Source organism: Tubulanus polymorphus, chromosome 5 (assembly GCF_964204645.1).
Source record: "Tubulanus polymorphus chromosome 5, tnTubPoly1.2, whole genome shotgun sequence".
Taxonomy (NCBI): domain Eukaryota; kingdom Metazoa; phylum Nemertea; class Palaeonemertea; order Tubulaniformes; family Tubulanidae; genus Tubulanus; species Tubulanus polymorphus.
Genome location: NC_134029.1, coordinates 6,084,455 through 6,107,795, shown reverse-complemented (window position 1 = coordinate 6,107,795; position 23,341 = coordinate 6,084,455). Strand labels below are relative to the sequence as shown.

The 23,341-nt window shown below is 39.4% G+C and overlaps 1 protein-coding gene across 4 annotated transcripts; it reads left to right on the top strand.

The window, feature by feature from the left end:
• Positions 1–1,750: 1,750 nt before the first annotated feature.
• LOC141906162 (glycine receptor subunit alphaZ1-like) lies at positions 1,751–23,194 on the top strand. 4 transcript variants are annotated; one of them, XM_074795382.1, is made up of 11 exons: positions 1,751–1,830; positions 12,775–12,897; positions 14,321–14,424; positions 14,544–14,611; positions 15,638–15,855; positions 17,708–17,790; positions 18,807–18,956; positions 19,182–19,534; positions 19,838–19,876; positions 20,489–20,717; positions 22,433–23,194. In XM_074795382.1, exons 2-11 carry the CDS (start codon positions 12,803–12,805, stop codon positions 22,438–22,440), a joined length of 1,347 nt encoding a protein of 448 aa, XP_074651483.1. In that variant the 5' UTR covers positions 1,751–1,830; positions 12,775–12,802; the 3' UTR covers positions 22,441–23,194. The 4 variants fall into 4 exon arrangements, with proteins under 4 accessions (XP_074651483.1, XP_074651485.1, XP_074651482.1 ...); XM_074795384.1 differs by lacking the exon at positions 22,433–23,194 and adding an exon at positions 21,579–21,644 and having other exon boundaries at positions 18,807–18,908; XM_074795381.1 differs by lacking the exon at positions 22,433–23,194 and adding an exon at positions 21,579–21,644.
• The last annotated feature ends 147 nt before the right edge of the window (positions 23,195–23,341 follow it).

Sequence of the window (23,341 nt, the reverse complement as noted above, 5' to 3'; positions counted from 1 at the left end):
CATACATTCTTGTATCATCTTCGCGTTGGAATTATGCCCCTACCCCATAACCGTCTCCTTTCGTACGTTTGATGCTTAAATGTTGAGTCATTGAACTCTGCGAATAACTCGCTATAACATCGTTATCGACTCAAAAGTACCGGATAATATCGAGAAAAGAAGTATTTCTATGCCGACTATCTCTAAGGATATACTGCCGGTGGATGAAAACATCCAAGGCCAGTTTTATCCCTACGGATAAATCACGCTCACTTATCTGAGGGCCTGCATCCGCAAGATCAATTATAGCGATATGAAGACGTGTGAAATTCAAGTTACGTACATGTATGTGTGTGCTCTGATACATCACGGACGTATAAACTAGATCTAAACTTAATCTAGTTTATACGTCGATAGGTACATAAACTTCTGTAAATGTGTCTGGTATACAGCTCGCGCACTGACATGGTATTTTTGTAATCAGCTGCGTTTTGGACGAGATACTTAATCGCCACTTTTCCTATGCATCAGAAATGAACTTGTTTTTATTTATTAGCTATCGGGCCGCGCGCTTAATATCACGTCCTGCATGTCGAGTGGTCATCGTTTCATCTCCACTCACCATTATGGCCTAATCAATCAGAAACGATAAGGTTTTCTCGGCGTAATCACTTTTTATCATGCGGACCGTAATATTGTGCTGCATTGTAAGTGTCGCATAGTGGGGGTTATCGTGATTAATAAGTTTCGGACATGGTCTTATCGCTTGGATGCACATATGCGGCAAATGCATCGGACATCAAACGTCATCTCTCGCTGAATATATATTACTAAATGCGATTTTTTATATTTTCTTCACATAATAAGTGGAAAACGCACTTGATGTTTGACGTTAAGATCACGTATATCAACTAGTTCCACCGGGGTTTAGCTTTCACGCATTGTCCTTAGTAAATCTGATATAAAATAATGGTTTAATGTTCCTACATCGCTCCCTTGAAGAAACGAATAAAGATCTTTATTGTCATACGCTATATAAGTGTCGTTTTATCAGTTGTCGTTATTACCCTTACCATCATTACTCCAGTCCATAGCGCTCTAGGCGTGGGTCCAGGGGGTATCTTTTATTCTCATCGTTTTCCCGCGTATATAGAATTGATAGAATAGAACTGACGTACTCCAGCGTTCCGTTTTGATATTTTAACGTTGTCAGATAATGCAGAATTGATGACATCATCAACAAACGCTTAGCGTAACCGTTTATCATTTTACTCGGTCGCCCTTAGTGATCTTTGAAGAATCGAACGGAATGATTACCACTAATCTTAAATCGGATCCGCGTTTTGCTAGTCGTTCTGGAAATGGGATAAATCGACGCAAAATGCATTCACGTCGTTGCATTGATACTGCAACGCGGCTGTTCGTGCCCCTCAGATTTCGCCGCTCTCTCGATCATCAGGAGAGTGGATGAAATTGCAATCACGCCATCGGTGTAGCTTCGCGTTCCCAGCCGTGTTGCGTCGGCCTCCCACTGCACTTACTCTCCATATCCCAGAACTAGCGAAGTTTTAAACGCGATCGCGACGGTATTTACTCCAGGGTCTGGATGGAGGAAACCGCGCGATCGACCAATCAGCGTAAAGACCGCGTGCCATATGTCCCTTTCGTAACAGGCTTTCGGGATCTATAATACGTATTTAAAAAGTTGCAGCGTTCATTATAGCGCGTATATAAAGAAGAACGCCGCACGTGGTTATTATATAGATACTTAACGGCAGTAGTGGGAATAACATCGACCAGGACGAGGAGCTTTAAGACGACGCCAAAACTTTATTCATCTGTCAAGTCAAGGTAGGAGGCTATACTTTAGTAACTCTAGTACGATATTCATTCAACTATATAAGTCCGTTAATAACTCGTTCTTTGATATGTTGCAATGCATTGGTTTTTTTATTTGCTTCTCATTTTGAAATTGATTGATGAGTTTCCAACAAAATCGTGTCATAGAAACTGGCACCTATATTAAATACGATTGTATAAATCAATAAGGTATTATTGCAAACAGTATTCATTGAGATAGTATCTAAAAAGGACAAGTATTTAACGAGGGTGCTCTATGTCTAAAGTTATAAGGTATAGCGATATTAACAGTATCAATTCTTAATCATGCTGTTTCCTATTCGTTTACGTCCTAGGTTTGAAATCCTCTTTTTACCAGGTAAAACCAATGAGCAGGTTTTATGAGGATATATAAGGCTCAATCGTTTATCATTTTGTTCTCGCTTCTACACGAACGTAAAAGAAATCATTGAGTGGTTTCTAACGATCCAAAATTACAATACATTATATACCCTATATCAATATTTCAATTTCTTGTTGAGTTCTTTCATTGACGACGAACGAACACGTATCGCGAATTCTTTTCATTCTTTGCACTCATTTGCATTTGATATGCTTGAGACCTCTCACGACAACAACAGAAATTGAAACAAATTGCTCGAAACGTACGCGCCGCAAGAAAACTGGAAAAGAATCTCCCAAATGGCCTTTCAACTATGAATAACCATAAGCATGTGCCTCTTATTGAAACAAGTGCTTACAGTTTTTTTCGATCGTGTGATTGTCGGACTTACATTTCATGTGCTCACAGTGTTGAGCCGGTTTTACGTCTAGAGTAATTTATCATTTGTCAATGAAACAAACTCGATTTCGATATGACTTAAGAAATCTAAAATCTGAAACGTTCAGAAAAAGCGACCGTGATCTTTATGGGGTATGTGTGTATTTTTAGATAAAAAGACCCCGTCAGTGTGTTATTGATTAAACCACTCTTTTATTCAATTGCGTTATATTATCAACGGAATCCATTGTGGGATTTGCATTGTGTAATGATATAATATTTGGTTTAGTTATGTTTCTATTCAGTAACAGCTGGAACTTTGCAGGAATCGTTGACATTATTTTATTTCTTTAAAAACCGCAGCGGAACGCGACGAAAACCGCAAAAGAAGGAGTTAAAAAGTGAAAATGCCATTAGCCTTTTCAATACCGTTGACGCACTTTTTGTCATCGGCGAGACACTTGATTCAAATGCAAAATGGTTGATGATTATTCATAGTTATTCATTAAAAATGAAAAGAAAAATGCGTTCTGTGCTGCGCCATAAATCATCGTAGTTTGGTAAATCAATTTAGTTAAAACTCTCGACCTTATTTCAACGTACGTTCAAGAATTAGATTAAACATATAAAAATTGTAGTGCATTGAATAGATTTTGTTTTTGAGCAAGATAGATAAAAGAATCAACATTTAAGATGTCACTCGAAGCCATATAAAACGGAAAAAATTGTTTCTGTATTCCAAATTTAGGAGACTTGATGTTTACCGTCGATCAAGTGACAAATAGACGGCGTAATTAAATGAAATAAAACATGTCGAAGCTTGCAATACCCAAAAGCCAATGCCATAAAATTCAACCCCGCTTAACACGATTTTCTTCAATTTAGAAGTTTTATACCAATATGGGCGTCGTCGACTTGTTACGGGGAGATTGTTTCGAACGAATACCGCCGGGCATCCGAGCAATTCTCTCGGGGATTAAAGCGAGACGTCTTTTCGGTTTTAACGACTCCGGTAAATCAGTCGTTTAATCAAATTAATGCCGTAGCAGTCGGAGCCGGCAAAATAATTCCAGACCACAGCAAATTTGTCACTGTTCCCGGCGCGGCCTTGGAGCGTAGACGAAATGATTACTACAAGGCGCGACTAAAGACATTTACGAAGAAATTGATACGCGGACAAAAAAAAAATAAAAAAAGATTAACAATTCAGGATGCTTGATCAATTCGATCGACCAGACTCGGTCGATAAATTGACGGGCTATTCAATCAGCTAATTAAACGCTCACGTCTGGCGTCGAGATGGCTGAATTCGATCAGATAAATTAACGATCGCTGTAAGAGTTTTGACTGACCACTATATTCACTACATTGCGCCGACTGCGTCTAGCTCATCATAAACATTTTATCGGGTTTTCGCCACCAGAATCTAAATATCAACGCTTGGTCTCTCAATTAATCAGAATAAGCTATCAGTATTTAGCAATGAATAGAATGGAAATTACTCGGGTCCGCAACAACCATACCTTATCGAAGTTAGTACATTATATACAAATAAGTATGTACATGCATGTACATACAAATCGCAATATTGACCAACTCCAATCTAGGAAATCAATTGGGAATTAATTCATCGCTAATTAATCAATTTTACAGTTCACACACGTCAATATTAATATTCTGACTAGAGGCAATGGGGGTACATGTGCTTCGGTTTTGTCCGGGGAAGGGGAATTCGCGTCCGGTGATTTGGGGATCTGTGGTAATTATAAACTCCGTTTACAGTATTATTTTGACGGATTATTAAATCCAACAATGTTGGCTTCTTAGAATTCCCAAGGGTTTTCGTCGACGCCCAAACCTCTAGATTCGGGTCACCGCGACAACATCCGCGTACATCATGAATGATGAATAATGAAAAGAATAATGATTAAGTAAGAATATTCAAGTATGTATAATCTATGACTAATTTGTCTAATGATAGATTCCATATGGAAAAAAAATATTTTAGAATCGCGTCACGAATCACGAATGCATTCAAATCCGGTTTAAAAATGAATTATGAGATGTCACATGAGAACGCACGTGTAAGAATAATCACCAAGGCTTCTATGTCGGTCATTGGGGATCTGTGTCGTCCTAGATAAAGAAGGCATGTGAGACGTTCATTCTCAGCTCGTCTTCTCGCGAGTCCCAGTTCGATTGACACTTTGCCAGCTGCCTCTTCCTGTCAACTCGAGATAAGTTTCTACAAACAAAGCACGCCAAAACTCGCGCGTGTGGATTTGAACACCGCAGCCGAAATCCCCAGCCATGTCGGGGCAGAGAGAAAATTGCGGAGTGCCGTGAGCTATGCAAAGAATTGAACATGATGTACTTCTAACATTAACGTCACGACGCTCTCAATTAAAGAACAAATGATCATGCCGGATGAAATGTTCAGCGTTGCAGCGAGACTAATATTCCTTTCTTCCACGGTTCATAAAAAGCGGCACTTGAACGTTTCGCACTTTCTCTCCACATCTTGCCGTTACTAACTATCGATTTGACGATTCGTCCCTGAACTGATGTGGTGTCGTGTATCACAACTCACGTTAATCTCGCTTCTAACCCCGATATATAAAATGCTTCACACCGTCATTACATGCAACTATAAATCGAAATCTGAAATTCCTTTGACTCATATAATTCAGCCGTAAATACCATTCCACGATTTCCGAGAACTACGTTCCAATTTGGAATAAGTTCTTGAAATAAGCATTCAGGGCGAACTTAGGTTATCGGAGTTAGTCGAAGTAAATGAAACCGAATGTCAATTAGTCGGAACTTGTCGACCACGGGATTGAGCACGGTCGCTGTGGTTCGGGCCCAGTTCCAAGAGGGCCGACTGTATACGTTACGACCAAACTAGTGCGTTCGGTTATTAGTTCCGACCACTTATAGTCGACTAGCTACGAAAACCGAAGTTCCCCCTGGTCGTTGAAAGCAACAGAACTGCCATAATTCGCTTAAAATGATGCGCTCAATACGCTTATGCATTTTTAAACTAAACCTTCTTACACTTGAACGTCATTCAAATACTTTCCCCGACTCCTGAATAAACAAAACGCTGATACGCTGATGGCTGATCCGTAGGTGCCATTTTAAGTGCGCATGTGTCGTGTGAAAATTGTTTAAGCGCACGAACAACCACATTTTTAGACTATAAACGTAATCTAGGATTTGGTATTTTCCAAGTTCACGTGTAATGTATGTTACTTATCGAGTGGACTCGACAGTGCAGACCCATTTACAACGCCTGTTGGATAATCAATTAATCCTTCGGTCTGAACATCCCGAAAATATAATGTGATTTTATTGCAGATTGCTTTCATAGACTCTAATAAAACAGTCCTTGCTCTGTCTAAATGAAAGCATGTATTAAGCAGTATTGGGATTACGGAGTTCCGTAACGTTCCTGGAGTCTTATCTGAGTTGAAGATAACTAACTGGTCGCGACTAACTAATGACAAACTACGACGCTTTCTACTTCTTAACATGATTCATCGTTGGTTACTTCGATCAAATGCCGTTGAAAATAATGGCGCCGTTCATCGAATCAGACCGTCATAGAAAGTTTTTTTCTTTTCATCAGATATTCGACGGCGCCTGAACGTTCGAGATCAAAGTCGTCAGGATCTATCATTAGTCGGTCGAGATGGAAGAACGAAAGTTGTAATATGATACTTCAAGATATTCCCCTTCATGAGTTGGTCTTTTCATGTTATTCTATCGAATATCCTCAACTCCGTAATCGTATTTGTGAGCGTGTCTGCGGTGACGTGTGGATGCGACAGCGAGTCCCATAGAATCTCTTTTTATACTCAAAACGATCGTGGAGTGGTTGTTTAATAACGGTTCCTTCGCGTGGACCGCGATCCATCATCTATGATCTCAGCGTGGTCTTAATCATGTTAGAATTCGATATAATGAATTATTTACAAGACGCGCTTCGAATTCGCCGGATACAATTTGTGTTTATAACAGTAAGAACTCTACATTCCTGCATTCTTTCGAATGTCGGAATAAAAAACGACTCCGCGAGGTAAAGATTCTAACGATAAGGTTAATATAGTCCGATTTCAATATTCTCGTAATGTCGTTGTAGTTTAAATGTTATGCTTAAAGCCGAATTCTTCTTCTTTTTAAAAGAAAAATGTCAATTAGAAATGATATAAAAATCTCGAATTGAACCTTGAAGTCTTAAGACAGTTTGTGACATTGATCTCGGTTTTATGTTGCGTGTTGTCCGTTGTTGTGAGCAGTTAACCATTGCATGTTCTATATCTTCGCTATGAACCTAAATCGTAAAAGTGCGGAAGAAGGATGTCGAGGATTACATAGGGCGGCAATCCGATTAATTCTTATCAATCAACAACATCTCATTCCGCGATCAAACCGAAAATCTGGTGTTTCTAATAACGAACATCTGATTTGCGGGAAGCGGCAACTACACCGGCTCATGGTGCAATTACTCAGCCGTAAATAAATATAACATGATATAACACGAAATAACATGATCCAACTTCCGATTTAACACTCGTCTCAAGAGGGCACAGTAGACGCTAAAAAAACAACTCGTCGGCAAATGATGTGCAGATCGGTTTATAAGTATATTTACAGCATTTGTTGCTGTAAAAGAACAAGGTTTATATCTTGACTACTGTGTAGATAAAAAAAGATCGAATATTTTCACAACCGTTATATAGGAAATAGAAACTCGAACCTGTGGATTCAATACTGTGGAAAACATGCCGTTATCATACATCGACGAAGCTTGTGGTTTTATCGCAAATGATACATATTCAGTTGATTTTCTGCGAATGAATTTTTCCACTCTGCATGAAAAATGTTGTCTCCAATTTCAACCAATTTTTAGAGTGCTATGGATGGGGCGGCGCGCAATGAGATTTTCTTGCAGTATTTTCATCGCCTATCTGCGATACTCTTGTGGGGGAATGTGTGTTAAGATGACCACGATAAAGCCATAAAACCGGTGGATCTTATTTGCGTTTATCTCCGAGTTTAAAAAGACAATTATCTTGAGAGTCAAGGATAATTTGCCAAGGCTGATTTGTCCTTCGTTATTTTCAATTAGGCGAATAATTTTAGTGCTGACCTTTCTCTTTATGGACTGCGGAGAACCATACCGAATACATTCAACAACTATTGAACTATTGAACAACTATTCACACGCGACCAATTTGGCCCGGGTCAAATCGTCTCCGTTTGGTCGCGGCTATTACTCTGATTACCACAGAGCAAAACAACGTAGAATAAAATTAATCTTACGAAATCAACATTTTTGATCCAGTGCTGCGGGGTTAAATTTGTTGACTCTATTCGTACTGGGTATAAAGATTTTCCAATTCGAGGTTTCTCAATCAAAGAAAGGAGGCAATCCAAAATGAAGTCGAATTAATTTCTCAGTGGGAGCGCAAAATCCAATTTGCTTTAGAATACCCTTGGAAGTTTTAAGGGCGCATTAACACAATTTCAACGCGGTAATTTAGACAAATGTGTGCTCAGCATAGTCGAGATGAAGATGGTGCTCACTTGTCGCGTTGGTGCGAAGATAATCAGGATGTAATTACGCCGATAAATGTTAGCACCTTTACAACTGTTTAGTTGCTATCAGACGGATTGAGCGCGTTTTAATGGACGATTTTAGCCATAAAACGAATTTGTCGATGATTGATATTTCCTGATACGGAACAGGAAGGGGGATCGTTAGTAGCAATTATGAAGTAAATTCCAAGGTGTAACAACTTTTATCCGTTTTTCAATCGACTTGTTTATCGTGTCCGGTTATTTTTGCGCGGAAACTGGGACTGGTATAAACTGGTGTCAACTTTTAATCTCAATTAAAAATGAATGGAGTCAGCCCACGGTTTCAAGTTGACACCTGTCTATAAAATTGGGGTCTGGGGATTATGTTTGGTACACCTGATTATATGCTAAAGAATTGCACCCGACAGTATCATAATGACAAAGATTCACTTCAACGTTTGTTTAAGACCATCCCTCGCTATATGCTACGTAGAATCCTTAATTCGGTTCTATCGTGTATGCAACCGAAAACATGCAGGATTGATTTCCTATGCTTGGCTCTGCGGCTTTTCGTTTCATGGAAGGTATAGGATTGGAATTCATTAGGAGTCAGTCGTCAGTAATCGCTCAGTTGTAATGCTATATTTTCATTGATATACTGTATGAATATGTTTGAAATGTTCTAAAACTATTCAATTATAGAACCATACAGAAATAACAGGTGCTACAAATTACTAGAAAATGTGCCGATACTAAAATATTTATGGCCATTTACGCGTCCGTCCGCACGGATGAATTATATGCAAGTTGGGAAACAGGGCATCATCAATTGGTTTTAGAGTCCATAAGTTGAATTTACCATGTGTACGTGGTTATTGTTAAGTATTTTCAAATATTCTATGAACGCATTTAAAAAATATCATCAACGTTCCCTTATATCGACTGTAACCTATGGTTGGATTTCGAGTTCCGAAGCATTTTTTGAAATATTCATATTTTTCAGTTTATCCAAGCATCCGCTGTTTATAGGATTTTCTCTGTCTGTCTACGCATCAAAAACCTTTTGATATTCCCTGAGCAATCTCCGTCCATTCGTACAAAATTCTACCGAAATGAACCTGTTTGATCTCCGAATGGTCAGCACACGAATCCCCAGAGATATCTCGAGACGACATTCACTGTAACACGGACACGACGACTCATCTGCAGTTCAACATGTTTCCTCGATGTTTTTCCCCTCTCCGCTGAAGTAATGCAATGCGGTAGCTATAAAAGTCGCTAAGAGGCACTTTATGTTTATTGCAGACGTTGGCTTGGATTTTATGGACGGTCGCGAAACACTTAGAAATCGCCGGTTATCAATTCCTCATCTTGTCACACGAATTACATATTTTTTTGCGCTGTGTATGCAATTAAATGAAAATAGAAATGTATCTAGGTGGTGAATGGTGCTTGAAGTTCACAACCTCCGAGATTGGCGTTGGCGACGTCTGATGCTAATTTTCGTCTCAAAAATGTCTTACATTATTTATCTCCCGCCATTATCATCTCACCGAAGTGCCAAAGAGAATTCCTTTCGATACATCGAGAATAATTGACCCAGCGATTTTCCTTTGAATCAAATCGTTTATGATCCCGCGAGGGGTGGATTTCGAAACGAAATAGATACAGCTCCTTGACTTCTTTAGTTTCTTCCCCGAAAGACAAGTATCGTCGTCTAATGTCGGTTTTGTACTGAATCCATTCTGTATTCATGATAAACATAGCGTGACATCATAAAGGTGTAATGTCTCCGTAGAGACTAAGCGGAAGACTATCTCGTTAACTTTTTATTCTTTCATTTCTTTTTCCAGCGGTTTTTACCATCAATTTGCCAACCTACCTTATAATACACACTTCACGCGTTCGAATCCTATTCCGCTCCGTTCTCGAAGCGCGCATATTCTTTCTGCGTTTCTTTTCTGATAGATATATATGCGTTGTATTTTTGCACCTTCTCGATTGTAATAAAGTGGCCATTTGTCACATTATCCCCGAGGTATTTTCTCCATTATGTTGTCCAGTCACGTCAATCGATGGCTTCGATTTTCTCTGGTCTATTTGTCACCACGCAGGTGAAAACTTCTCCAGAAACGGGCCCACTCATCGTCCCCTTTAGACATGTCTGTCGTAATGAATACCAGGAAGTAGATAATGATTCCTATCGTTCCCATACATACCTATCGTCCACGGCAGGTGATATTTCTAGCTGAGTCCCTAATGATGGATATATTACCCGGACAGACATTAAAATCTCATCTATGTGACACCTTACACAACCTCTCCGTGCGTGCTATAAATATAACGCATCATTTCCTTACTTCGTTGTGCCGAACGTTTCCCTACTTCATTTTTTTCCAACATCGCGGGTTTCCGATCGATATGTGTGTAAAAAGTCACTTCTGTTTTCAAGTGTGAATAGCTCTACATGTATAACCGAAAGTGAAACCCGACTTGGTTTTGTTTGTGTTCAAAAAGCTTTTAGCAGTCAAAGGAAAACGACGAATAAGAGCAATCTGCCGTGTGTTTCAATAGATCTTAAACAGCACGAGCTCGCTTTCATTTGTATAAAATAGGACGTCAAATATTGACAGGTCTGATGATAAAACAGACTAACCTTATTACACTAGTCTTTGTCTGTCTTATCTACTTTACTGGTGTTTATTTTTCCGCCACCGCGAGGACGGAAAATCAATCGTTAAAACATTCCGATTAGCCAATGCTCCCGGAAACATCTACATGCTCAAAGAATACCTATGCAATTTATCCGACGGAAGTTTATCTCCTTCGGTATAACGAGAATATTATGCGCTAGTCAGGAATTCCGGAGTTCTCTGTTGTTTTTGTTATAGTCGTCCCGAGGGACGTTCATCTCATCTGATACAAAGCCCCAAAATGTGCGACGCTATCGCTAATCAAACTTTACATCTGGCCATCGATTCATCACACTAGGACAGTAATCGTTATTTCGCCGACCTTCGCAGTTCAGGGTCGAAATTCGCCGCCCTTAAATCATAGCAAATGCACCAATCGTCAGCCGTAATCACACGGAGACGATTTGGCCCGTACCTAATTGGAGAGCGCGTTCACACGCAGACCACTCACTCGATACTAAACAATGCTTTTAAACAAAGCGAAGCGAGTCATTTCCGGAACCAGTTACATTTCATACGCAATAATTTGACCCGTGCTCGAATTTGGCTCGGGTCTTGTCCGACGTTTGTGGTCGGGCCAAATTTGTGGCCCAGGTCAAAAAGGCATGGGCCAATTTAAACACGGACCCGTGTGAACAGCCGTTCCAGGCTTAATTATTGCGCACCTGGTCAAACGTATCCGACACTGGGGAACTGTATAGTTAATAGTAACGAACATTGGTCTAAAGATTAAACGTTCTAACTAATTTTTAGATCGTTATCGAACTGTTTTTCGATTAACGTGAAATTAGAACACAATGCGGGCAGTGCCGACGAATTACGTCGTGATAAGAATTTATGATGAAATTCCAGTTGAGCAATTGATTAAGGTTTCAATTGAATCCAACGGCTCTTCGTTCAACTTTCAAGCTACGCATCAAATTGGGTCCTCGGTGACTGACGAGACGCATCACTAGTTTTACCGATAGTGTCAGTTTGATTCTTCGATCGTGTGACAAGATGCCGTTAATTCGGCAATTCAGCAATTCAATTTACATTTGCTCGTGTTGATTCTAAGTTTTGATGAACCGGCAACTCCTATTTTCGAAGAATCCCATACACATTCATGTCGACAAAAACGCCGTTTACATACTTAAACAACCGTTGCGGAATGAGAACTTGGCGTGTCTTCTATCGCTTCGTAAAATATTCTTTTCTCGAAGAAGTATTAAGTTAATTACGACATCGACAAAGTGCTATGTCTTCATTAGCAACCTGCATACACCTGATTAATGACGAAATAAACACTACACTTTTGAAAACTGATACGTGCATCGGAGCAATCCCAGAACTTGTTTTAGAATTCTCGAGTTTCTAAAACGATTACTCAGAATCCACACTTATATTATATATGATATTTAACGTACCTACGTATCATAAACAATCATCTCTGGCAGGTGCAGGTGTTGGATGCTAACATTATAAGCCGCAATAAAAATGGGTATTTAACTATGTGGAGCATTTTAACTAGCGACAAAACGTAGTGTTCTGCAGGGATTATCTGTGATAAGTATTACATATAATATAATATAATATAATATAATATGATATGCGGGTGAGGAACATTGTGTCGACGATATTCTTAACGTTTAAAGGCAAGAAACCTCGGTCACATTTCGGCGCGAGACGTAGAAATGTGACTGAGGTCTCTAACCGAGTTAGCACCGCGGTCAATCTACAAGAAATAGAAACCGCAAATAAGGCCATTTGTTTGATCAAAGGCGATTGGCCGGGTTATAATGCGTGTGAATACCTTCTACGCCCTTTGATGCTGGACGAGTATATATAACATTTTTTTTTCTTTTCATAAGTAACAGTGCTAAAAGTGTCAACATAATCGTTTCGTCTTCATTGCAGGGACGATGATCAGAGTTTACAGTAGAGAATGGAGTTGAGAAATAACCATGCAAACCGTGACTGTAGCCAGCAGATTACCGCCACAACAAAAAGACCTATTTTCATACTGTTGGTTGTTCTAAGGTAAGTCGTATATGCAAACACTAAAGACTTTATAACTCAAGGTTTATTGAGAAATAATGTCCTTTAATGAGAATGTTTCATTTCATTGTTTACGAGAATCCGTTCCGGAGAGCTGGTTTATCGGATCGCATACAGCCTGATGGCCTTCTTTCTGGACTGCTTCTGGATTTTTTTCCGGCATTTTTCTCATTTTGTATACATTTCACGGCACGCCAAAAAGTCGTCATTCATCGTCATCATTAGACCTGCCAATAATCTTTGGGGTTATGAGTTTCAGTTTTCGGCTAAGTATTAACGCAAATATATAAAGATATTATATATTTGCGTTATATATATTTGTATACATATATATTGGAACATATGGTACCATATGGCGATGAAGGCCTACAGTAAATATCCATTGAGAGCTTCTTCAAAGGTTGTTATGAAGATACAAAAATTTACAATCATTCCTTTTTATCGATAACGCAGCATTATTGATGCCACGTTGAATGATCGCACGAAATGTCAAACGATTCTTTACTTGACGACTGCACGAACTCGAATCGCTGTTATTTTGCAATATCCCCTCTTGCATTGCTTCTGAATAAGCGGAAATAGACCGAACGGAAGTCGATTATACGTTCCTGCAACTCCGCCATTCGATGAAGTCGGAATTGATTGAGCTATCTCTAATCATTCAGTTGAAACCATTCGTCAAGTAGTAGCAGTCTCGATTGTGCATTGTGTGTAGACCTTTTCAGATTTTTTGTCCATATATCATTTTCCTCGTCCGGAATCAGTATACGTATGCTCAGCATTATTATTTCATTCAGGCTCTCTTCACCATTCCTATATATACACTATTAGATGGCGTCTAACGGCATTGGTGCTATCTATGTCCCATCGATTAAATCCCAAATTACAAGTCGCGATAATTGTTTGTATTCCTAGCATAAGAGGTCGGAGGCGTATCATTTTTCTGTCAGTCGATGATGATCCACGCTATCGGATGATTTGATATCCTTCCATTAACTGAATCCCAAATCAAGTTACACGGAGCGATTGTGCTCACAAAAGTTTGAAAAGGTTTCGTTTTTCCGCCGGTCGCCCGGGTCCGCTGATGACCCGGGAAAAAATTATCCTCAACGGTGCTTCTAGATGTTAATCAATACTACGAATACTATTGACGAAGGTTGACACTCGAATTCTTCCAATATTGCAATCCAATTATATCCAAGTAATTATACGAATTTGGAAAGATTTTGTCGCGAACGAAATGAAATGTCATTATTCAACGGTCGCTATCGAGTACATGTATGCAAAAAGTAGGAAGCTCATTAGCGCTTAGCATATTGATGACTAGGGAAAGAAATATCAGAAGTAGCGGAATAGGTCAATATTGGTATCTGGCTACTCGACGTCGTATCCATTTTCATTTCAGCACGTTTCACAGCCCGGTGAATTCTGTACTGGAATCTGATCATCTCACAGAGAAACTATCTAATATTCACTACGACAAATACGCTCATCCCGGCAAACATGACAGTAAGATCGCTTCCATCCAAAATAAAAAGAAATATCAGCAAACAACTTAAACAGAACTACCAATATGTAAAATAGGAAAATTCCGTTGTGGTAATAGAAAATTATACTCTTTTTTTCAGAGAAAACAACGGAGGTACACGTGAGTGCCTACATCAATGATATCAGCGCTATAGACGAGGTTAATATGGTAAGTAGACGACGGCAGAAATTCAATCTATATATATATTAATCAATCCGTCTGTTGCGAGAAATCAGTTGTGACATGTTATAGAAATCCGTACGTAGACTGCTGGTGGTTGATTGCAGTCGGTAAACACTACAGTAATATGTTTTGTTGAACGAAGCCGACAGTCGTTGTATAAGTTCGATTATTTCAAATTGATCGCGTTTGCCCTGATTGATGAAGTGATACTTTTATAGTTCTGGATCTATATCTATGTATAGCATTTATTGCTACTCGCTTATAAAATGATATATTGTTAGAACATACAGTTAACATTTCAAACTGATTTTTATATGAAACGTTGACGAGCTGCAGGTTTTCCAGTCGTTGAACTGTAGATAACAAAAAGCACAAGCAACACTTCACGTTTCCCTCGGCGTTTTTATTTACTGAACTATGAGTTATTTCAGAAAACACATGTCCGGACCAGTGTGAGCATTGAAATATTCGTTGTTCATTAGAATTAGTAATTATATTTCGTTTTCACCCCTAGAAACCACAATACTCCAAAACACGATCGAATGATTAACGAATGTATTATTATACTTCATTATATTCATATACATATCTTTTGTGATAATCTATAGAAGTAAAAACAGTTCTAATTTCATTTTCTAATGAGTTAATGAATTCATTCTAGCAAATGTTTTGGGGAGTTACAATTTCCCCTCTTCAGGCATAGCGCAAGTGATGTAATTTTTAAACGTTTGCTAGAATAAATTTCTATACTCATTAGAACATGAGATTAGTACTGCTTTTGGCTTCTATGAATTTTCAACTATTTGAACTCTCTATCCAAGATCCATTCTTTTGTTGTGATGTTTCATCTTTTAGTTGAACCAATACAATTTTAGAATGTACAAAACATCCGTTTTCGTCGCTCCTAACCACTCCCGCATCTTGAATGTTGATATCGAAGCTTCTATCTTTTCGTATGAGCTTGTAGTTTGTTCGTTTAGGAATTCTATATTCACGTGTATCATCCTATAGGAAATGAATATGGACTTCATCATACGACAATCATGGATGGACCGGAGATTGGCGAATTTTTCCGAGCACATGCTCTCGATAAACGGCGATATGATCGATTCCTTCTGGCAGCCGGACCCGTACTTTCCCACAGCCAAGTTTGTCAGAGTCCATTCAGTAATCAGCAAAACCAGAGCTCTTTACATCAATCGTAATGGTCACGTCACCAATAGTATGCGGTAAGAGGATAGAATTTTGCATATAATCATACGATTGGGATAAAAAATGTGTTCTTTTATTTTTTCTCGATGTATAGTTTAAAGCTACCATTATCGTGTATACGCACGTAGATGCAAATATTTCAATTTTCAAACACCGGCTGCGCGTTCGCTTTTGGTATATTGCTTTTAGTTTCCACTCAACCATCGATCGTTAACATTTAATTGTCAGGCATTCACAAAACTTTCTAGCGCAGTCGTAAAATATATTTCGACACCTTGCGGTAAACTCAATAACAGTTAATTATGGGCTCAGGCGACGACTGTTAACGTGATTTAGCCAACTGGTAACACATTGGAATATCAATTAGATACGTCGACACTTGCGCAATCCTAACACGTAGCGAAACCCCCTCGTCGGTCGTATCGCGCTTGACGGCTATAATGCGTTGTAAACGGATTTTCAGATGATCTAATTAGTTTGATTCATCACGCGATAAACTGTTATTCAAACAACTGCAAATACCCTTATGAATAAAGGGATATTCAAATGTAATATTCACTGCTTCGAATGTAAGCCATGAAAATGGAATGAAATTCAAATGTGTGAAGTCCGCGCCAACCTGCTGAAAAATGCATTAAAGGAGACCCAGTTCCACATACTGTGACTTAATTTTCGAGCCATGACCTGTGGAATTGGACTCTTCGGATCCGTCCTTACGACATTAGCAAAAAATGAAAATTTTACGTCCGATTTAGTGAGCTAGTATAGTAGCCAACTCGGAATAAAACTTCAAGATTTATTCTAACAGTTTCGTTCCCAGGACGCCTGCTAACAGTTACTAAATCTTACTTTAGGTCACAAAACATGTCGATGTTTGTTTGCAAAATGTAGACACCACCGACTATATGGAAATTTTATGGGGATTTTTTGGAAATCCTTTCTCGAAATGATAGTCTCAAGAGTCTACTTGTAATGACAGGCTCGGAAGCTGCTGTCGAAAAGCAAGCCATTAAGCAGGATTCGAAAACGATTTAAAACCGAAACAGGCAATATGCAAATCAGTATCATTCCCTCACACCTGTGGGATTATTTTGCAATGCGCCGCCATTCGACGCGATCTAGCGCGGGGATACTTATCCAGTTCCTGTCGCGTTCCTCGAGGAGTAATCAGGCGAGTCGTGCATTCTACAAGCCGATCACATCACGAAGACAAAATCAAAATTAACGACCATAAGGACTGTGTATCGGCACTTCAACTCGATGAAAATATTAGCAAGTGTGTAATTACGACGAACCGATGATTCTCTCCCTCTCCCCTCTCCCTCTCCCCTCTCCCTCTCCCTCTCCCTCTCCCTCTCCCTCTCCCTCTCCCTCTCCCTCTCCCTCTCCCTCTCCCTCTCCCTCTCCCTCTCCCTCTCCCTCTCCCTCTCCCTCTCCCTCTCCCTCTCCCTCTCCCTCTCCCTCTCCCTCTCCCTCTCCCTCTCCCTCTCCCTCTCCCTCCCTCTCCCTCTCCCTCTCCTCTCCCTCTCCCTCTCCCTCTCCCTCTCCCTCTCCCTCTCCCTCTCCCTCTCCCTCTCCCTCTCCCTCTCCCTCCTCCCTCTCCCTCTCCCTCTCCCTCTCCCTCTCCCTCTCCCTCTCCCTCTCCCTCTCCCTCTCCCTCTCCCTCTCCCTCTCCCTCCCTCTCCCTCTCCCTCCCTCTCCCTCTCCCTCCCTCTCCCCCTCCCCCTCCCTCTCCCCCTCCCCCTCCCTCTCCCTCATCAATCAATCTCAAGATCATCAATCTTCCCCTCAATCTTCCTCCCCTCTCTCGGCCTTTGTAATATATATATATATACATCGTTTTACTCTTTCGATAGGCATTCTTTTCAGATTGACTGTTGGAATATCGTGCCCAATGGAATTTTTCAACTACCCGATGGATGATCAGCAATGTTCACTCAACATCGAAAGTTGTAAGTCTTTCGTTGCGACATAACTTAATCAATGCGATTAGCGCACGATTTTGTCCGTCCACGCCCGGCCGGGATTAAAACTTGATGGCATCGAAACTCGCCGCAGTACGAAACCAGCCCCACTAGACCGCAGGGCTAGTATGGCAGGGTATCCAGCGATGCCATCAGGTTCGAATCCCTGTCGAGGGGATGGGCTTTGACTCGTAGACTCAGTACCAAATAATGAAAATAATGAAACCAAATCAAGGCCAAATGAATTCGAATTATCTAAATATACGACCTTTAGAGCTGGCATAAATACTTTACGATTATTAGATTACATTAATGCGATACATGTTCTAGATTCATTGAAGCATATTACTGGTACGCACGGGACCTATTAAATCTTGCAGTTTATTGGAATGATAAGCCTTTTATATACCGCATTATAATAAATACGCACACTTGATTTAGAAATGGAATTCCCAAGCAGTAAGTCATCGAAAAATGAGCATTGATTTTAGCTATGATTTTTATACTGTATTTCATAGAATTTGACTTCCTATTCAGGAATTTTTACTTCTTTTAAAGCTATTCGAAAACGAAGAGAGCTGTCGCGCATAGTTTTTTTACAAAGTGCTTTATCATTTACTTAGTAAGATTTCTACATTAATATTTTGCACAGTGGTAGAATATGGCATATGCCATCAGAATTTTTTTCTCGTCAATCCGCGGGTCTGATCCTAAGTTTCTTGCTCGATGGTTGTTCTTAGCCTCTCATTCCCATCACTTCCATTAGACAAAAAGAAAAACTCACGTCGTTGTCAGTACAATGCCCTGGATGGCGTTCTATGGGTTGTGTAGTGTACGTGTACGCTACAATCGGGCGATAGTAAACTATCCATCTGTATAAACATCGATAATACTATCTTGAATGCTGAACACGTTCGCTTTCCATTCAAGAACGAACCAAACGTTGACGATTAGTAGAAACGAGGGGCTGTTAAAAACCTATTTTCCCAATTATTTCCCGATAGATATCCTGCCAGCGAACGATTTGATTTATTCGTGGACAACAGAAGAAGAACACGCCGTCGTCGTCAATCCTAAAATGCAATTGTCGAAATTTAACTTCGAAGGTGATCCACAACTTGATTCGTACATCAATAACGGAATGTACAGACCAGGTACTCAATCGTTCTCTTCTGGACGATTGGACGATCAAATCGTGCAGGGGTCCTAGTACAGGAGTACTAGAAGTTACTTCCAGTACTCTGTACGATTTGACTGTCCAACCTTACAGTAAACTGGTGCATTTTGTTCTATTAGTTACGTTGGTTGATTCATAAATTTGATTGATCTCATATGAGATTTTCTTCTCGGAGATCATCTTTTACCCATTTCTTATTCAGGCAATTGGAGTGGAATTCGAATCAAAATATTCCTGCATAGACAGTTTATATATTATCTGATACAACTGTACGTGCCCAGTGCGCTGGTTGTCGTTGTATCGTGGGTGTCTTTTTGGTTGGACGTGGACGCAGCGCCGGCCCGTGTGTCGCTCGGTGTATTGACTGTTTTGACGATAACTACGCAAAGTGCCAACGCCAACTCCGCGATGCCGCAAGTATCTTACGTCAAGGCGATGGACGTGTGGCTGGCGACCTGTCTCTGTTTCGTCTTCGCTGCTCTTCTTGAGTACGCGCTCGCCACGACCATCGTGAGAAAGCAAAGGAAGGTCAACACGTCTCCCGCTCATGTAAAGGTTCGGAGAATATATATTCATTCTTTAGATATATCTATGTGTTAAAGTACCATAGATGGCATCGTCATTAAAAATCTAAAAGTAAAATCTCTTTAGAAAGAAATATCAAATAAATCATGAGTATCGACTATAACATATCAATATCTAATTCAAAATCTACTAAATGCATTGAAATGAAATAAAACTTCTCTAAAATATTTCTGCTTAAAATCTTATATTTCCCAAAGTATCATTTCTCAATGTATGCACTTAGTTTGTTTTTACAAGTTAAAAGGCTTTAAACTAAATGATTTTCTGTAATAGGGTCGAAGCATGTCGGAATCTGGCGATGGCTGTGCCATGGTTAGTAGTAATATTCAAATCCCTCGCTTCCCATGGGAGAACAAAAAAGTACCTCGTATTACCAAAAAATACACTGATATTACGTCTCATGAACGTTACCTATAGTGTAATCCCTTGGTAAGCGAGGAGCTTTCATGTAACGTTAACGTCTGTTTTCAATCTAATGGGAACACTGAAATTTCTCTAACCAATTCTCACCAAAAAACCATGTTGCTTCACAACACTTACTCTCACAACACTTTTACCTATGCATATCCTATTTTTAGTCTGCAAATCTAGCTAACTTAACGAAACTATCTATCTGTCGGTTGTGGGTAGTTACTTCAACATCGATCTTTTGTAATTTAGTCGATGATTTTTTAAGTTCTATCTCCAAGCACTTAATTTCACTTTTCGTCGATGTGAATATAAATACACACGCACACTAGAATTCAATATATCTTCGATCTTTTATGAATATGATTATTTTGATGAATAATATTGATATTGTTATTACTATAACTATCAAAATGCACAACACGGGTGGGCACCTGCCAATCTTGATGAATATTGTCGTTTTTCTAATTGTCGGTGATGATATTGTTATAACGATCATTTTGCTCTTTTTTGCAGACAATGCTCATTCCAGAGGGATCGAAACTCGGCGGGTCGTCGAACGGGGCAGTGGGAGATAACGACGACGTCGAGATCAACAAAACGGACCACAGTTGTTACCTGATGTTGACTAAAGTAGCCAAACGATTAGATGCCATTTCAAGAATCCTTTTCCCCGGAACTTTTATCCTGTTCAATCTGGCGTACTGGCCCATGTACATGTATTTCCTCACGGAAGAAGCCAATGGTAGTAGCCATCATTTTTAGTTAGTCCGCTAAAATGCTAATAGCCTCATGCTTTCTATTCGTAAATGGTGCTTGTTTATTTACAACGAAGTGGTTTTTGAACTTTTAGATATTGTCGTCACTAATTGCTGATTATACTCCAAGAACTCAAAATACGTGTCGGGGGCCACATATTTATATTAGATATTTTCGGGCAATGCGGGTAGTTTTTTGGTGTACCTATTTTGTATGTCGCATCACAGTTTGAGTCTGGGTACGTAGCATTTCTAGTATAGCATTTAAATGAACCAAGTTTGAGTAAATACCCTATCACATTACTGATGGCACGAAGCGTGAAACGTTTTAGAAGATAAAGCCGCCGTGCACTTTCCCAGTTATAGCGTGATTACTGAGGTTATAATTCAGAAAAATAGCCGCTGACTAAACCGGGCTGCTGAAATATGATTGAAAATACAAGGCCAGTTCGTGGCCCAGATTTTCAGCGTATAGGACACAGGCGGAAAAGACAGGAAAGTGTGCGCGCGCCCTGAGTTCAATTATTATCATTGTTCTTGTAATTCTGTATACGGAATTTCGGAATGAATCAAATCTCATTTTGAAATGTTTAAAACCTATTTTTGTTATTCTAGTCAGAAATAAATACGATGTTTCTATACGGGATTTCTTGGAGTATTTTTTTCCTTCTTGAAAAGCATAAGCATGATAAATCATGATATTGCGGCATGTATGGGCGCTTGCTATGTTTGCTGGTTATATGTAATTCTCGTAATCATTACACCTCTTTGAATGGTTAACTTTTCTTAAATTTGTTTTCTTTTCATATTTTTCATGTTGTTGTGTTTCTGAATTTTTCATTTATAAGGACATCATAGTAGCACATAAAACTGTTCGGGCAGAAGAGGAGAACACACCGCTATGCTTCTATGACGTATGTAGATTTTTCAGACGGACATTTTAAATAGTATTACTTTACTGAATACATTGATTTGAGAGAGTTTGCAATTAATCGAAGGTATTTACTTGACTTTTTGTTCAGGTAAATAAAAGGACTACATAAGAGTTTTATATTTTCTCCAAGGGAATGCACAATATTTTTGATGGTTTAATTATGGCATTTAATGCATGATGAATGGCACCTCCAACTATAACTTTCCAGTCTATTTACTTTAAAGACACACATTCTATCCGATTGAGATCAAGCTCACTCAAATATCGAATATGAATTGCCGGCAAAACACACCTTCGTTTGCTAGGGTTTGATTGCCACCACCAGCACAACCCTGTGCTGCAGCCCCTTCATTGGTCTATTACACCGCCCAAGATTGCTTGCCGCTCATCGACCGTCAGTCGATAAATCTAGCCAATCGGATGCGTGGTATTGATGGAAAGAATCTGCCGGTGAAAAACAACGCATCTTTGTGGCTAAATATATAGACTGGTGACCGCTGAGCGGCAACCTGTCCTAAGAAATCTTGGGCAATTAACGAAGAGTTCGCGGCCAGAGTTTGTGTTAGAGGCAATCAAACCCTGGCAAACGAGGAGGCGGCAAAACATCACCTAGTCCTTTGAATTTGTCACCTTATTTCCAAATTAAACTAGAATCAATCGCACATGATATGATACATAATATTTTCCGTGTTGCATTTTGCGATGGATCATGTTGTTGCTTTAGTCACGTGGCCGGTGGTTGTATTCACTCAATCCGTTTCATTTCAGAAAAATGAACTGAAAAACTGCATGAATAACGCTTAAAGTGAATTGGCAAATGGATTCTGCTGTAGTGTGCATAATAAATAATAACACTCGTAGCTAATACACGTTAAAAACACTGACCTTAAAAACACAAGAAAACCTCCTGACTTATTTGATGCATATAAGGCACGACGTCGCGCGTACGTTCCGGATTAGTCGGACGATCTTCGCAACTGCAACGAATGTCAACGAGATGGCGCCTGCGTATGTCAGCACCAACATGTAAACGGATGTCGCCACTGCGTTTCAAGCGTGGAGCAATACGAATGTAAAATATGATCGTATCTAAACAAAGACGAAACCTTTCAATTAGATAGTAACTAAAATGCATGAATTATATACGTGTTTGCGTACACTTTATTCGTATTAGTGCACTTTTTAGAACGTTGCTGCGCACAATTATCCATTGTTCTGTCTAGCACCTCAAAAAATTGGTATATAAGTAAGAGAGGTCAGCATTGAACAATTGACAGTTTGTAACTACTAAGTTGAGATTGTGAGGTAATTTCAGTAAATCGCTGATTGGAATGATAACCGACTGCCGAATGAGTGGTGCGTACTAAGCGAAGTTTGTTAGTTGATTTGATTAGTTTGAGAATTTATTTTTAATTTACTAATTTAGGGTATGAGGTTTTATTAATAATACGATATACATTTGTTAACTCAAAATATCTTGTTCTTCCCGGTAGTATTACACAATCTACACAATATGTATGTGAATATATTATACATGTATTGATTTTTATTGTATCAATTTGCTATGTAAAAAGTCACATGTGATGAAAGAAAAATAAATCGACTTGTTTTTTGTTAACAACGGTATTTGATATTTTCTATGAATGGCGATGGTTTTTTTTAAACCCAATAGAATCT